Here is a 1,830-nt window from a genome sequence, read left to right as displayed (position 1 = left end):
CGACGGCTCCAGTGTCACAGGCGGCTACCCATAGTGGTACAAATGCTACATTTATGAAATCTGCTACATTTTATGAAATATCTCTCTCTCTCTCTCTCTCTCTCTTTTTTTAAATACTTTATTGGTACAAATTTTTTGATAAATACTTATTTATTTATTTATTTATTTATTTTAATAACAAAAAAGCACATCCTTAACATAAAGCTTAAAGAGAGGTTTTTAAGAAATAAAAAATTTTTTAAATAATCAAATAATATATTTATTTATTTATTGATTACATGTTACATTTTACGACATATTTTTTTCTGCTGCAGAAGTAATACAAAATACTATCTTAAATATTTATTGGTTACATAGTTGTGGTTAATATAAGATATATTATTATTTTCGCGAATAACAACTTTGTGTTTGTGACGCACAACCTGAATGAGACATACCACGACCTATAAATTGATTTTTATTTGAAATATAAGATTGTTGGTGTGTCATATACGTGTTATAATAATTGCGAACTATTTTATCATTTCGTGATAAATCGTTCGAAAAGATATCACGAAATCGATGCATACCAAAACCAGTACACATAAGATGCACAAACATAACACAAAATTGTCCACACACGTCAGAGGTATTACTTTGAAATTGTTGAGGGTTGTAGAATAAGATTTTGCAGTTTCTTCTAAGCCGTTTGAGATGCTGAGGGATGATGGGTGGTAATCCGTAGCTGTCGAAATAGTGGCCAACGCCGTCTCTTCCGACGTACATAGCGATCCAGTGTGTTCCGGGTTTTGTGTGATCATCGGTATTAGCAATAATTCCTGCAGGTTTACTCCAAACAGTTGGTATTTCATCCGCCGCGTAAACACCGGCGGTGTCACAAGGAATATTTTGTAAAGCTGCTCGCAGTTGCAAACTATTCATAACCACCAAGAGTTATGTGGAGAATTATTTTCTTCTTCTTCTACTGCTTCTTCTTCTTTAGTATTTTGATGCTTATCACGATTATACCATGTCATAGAAGATGATGGGGCGGGTGGCGATAATGGTGACGATGATGTAGAATCCAAAAGACCATAATCTTTAAGCCATTTTCTGATACGTAACGCATTATTTAAAGCACATGTATATTCCCTATTATTTGTTTTACTTTTTATGTTATGAATGAGACAAGTTTGCTCTAACTGTGGTAAACGATGAAATGATGGACATTCTTGCTCTTCTTCTAAATTTATAATGTTTCTGCTAGTAATACGTTGGATAAATGCTGATTTATCAGCGCCTCTAGTGAATATTCGGTTGGTAAGTTGTGTAACAGCTCTCAAATGTCGACATAAGTTTTTATATGGTGTATCTCCTTCAAACCACTCAATACCATGAAAATTTTTACTGAGCCAATTGTTTTGAGATTTTGAACGGGTAGACAGTTCAGTAAAAGAATACGGCTGTGCAATGATCCAATGAGCGCAATGGGCGGTGTTTACAGAGACAACAGCAACTTCTTTTGGAAAAAAAGATTCTTCAGTATCCTTGAAGCCTTGTATATCGATAACGATGTCCATATTGTATAATTATAACAGCAAGAAAAGAGAGAGAATTACTGATAGCTGTAGTAGTGTATATGACCAAGAACTAACGAAGACTGACGGTGCAATATATATAAGATCTTTACTGCTGTGTCTGTTCCTGTAGTGCTTGTCCCCATAGTACCGCAGTTTCAGACTGTTTCTGTAATACTTATCTTCATCTCTCTCTCTCTCTCTCTCTCTCTCTCCTCCTCTCTCTCTCTCACTCTCTACTCGTCTCTCTCTCTCTCTCTCTCTCTCTCTCTCC

General features: G+C 35.2%; 1 protein-coding gene across 1 annotated transcript; it reads right to left on the bottom strand.

Moving 5' to 3' along the window:
• Positions 1 to 335: 335 nt before the first annotated feature.
• Positions 336 to 1,749, bottom strand: LOC118647414. The gene has a single exon (XM_036292272.1). It carries the CDS (start codon positions 919 to 921, stop codon positions 382 to 384), a length of 540 nt encoding a protein of 179 aa, XP_036148165.1. The 5' UTR covers positions 922 to 1,749; the 3' UTR covers positions 336 to 381.
• Positions 1,750 to 1,830: the final 81 nt, after the last annotated feature.

Source organism: Monomorium pharaonis, chromosome 1 (assembly GCF_013373865.1).
Source record: "Monomorium pharaonis isolate MP-MQ-018 chromosome 1, ASM1337386v2, whole genome shotgun sequence".
NCBI lineage: Eukaryota > Metazoa > Arthropoda > Insecta > Hymenoptera > Formicidae > Monomorium > Monomorium pharaonis.
Note: the sequence above shows the minus strand (reverse complement) of the source record. Positions and strands in the feature narration are given on the sequence as shown.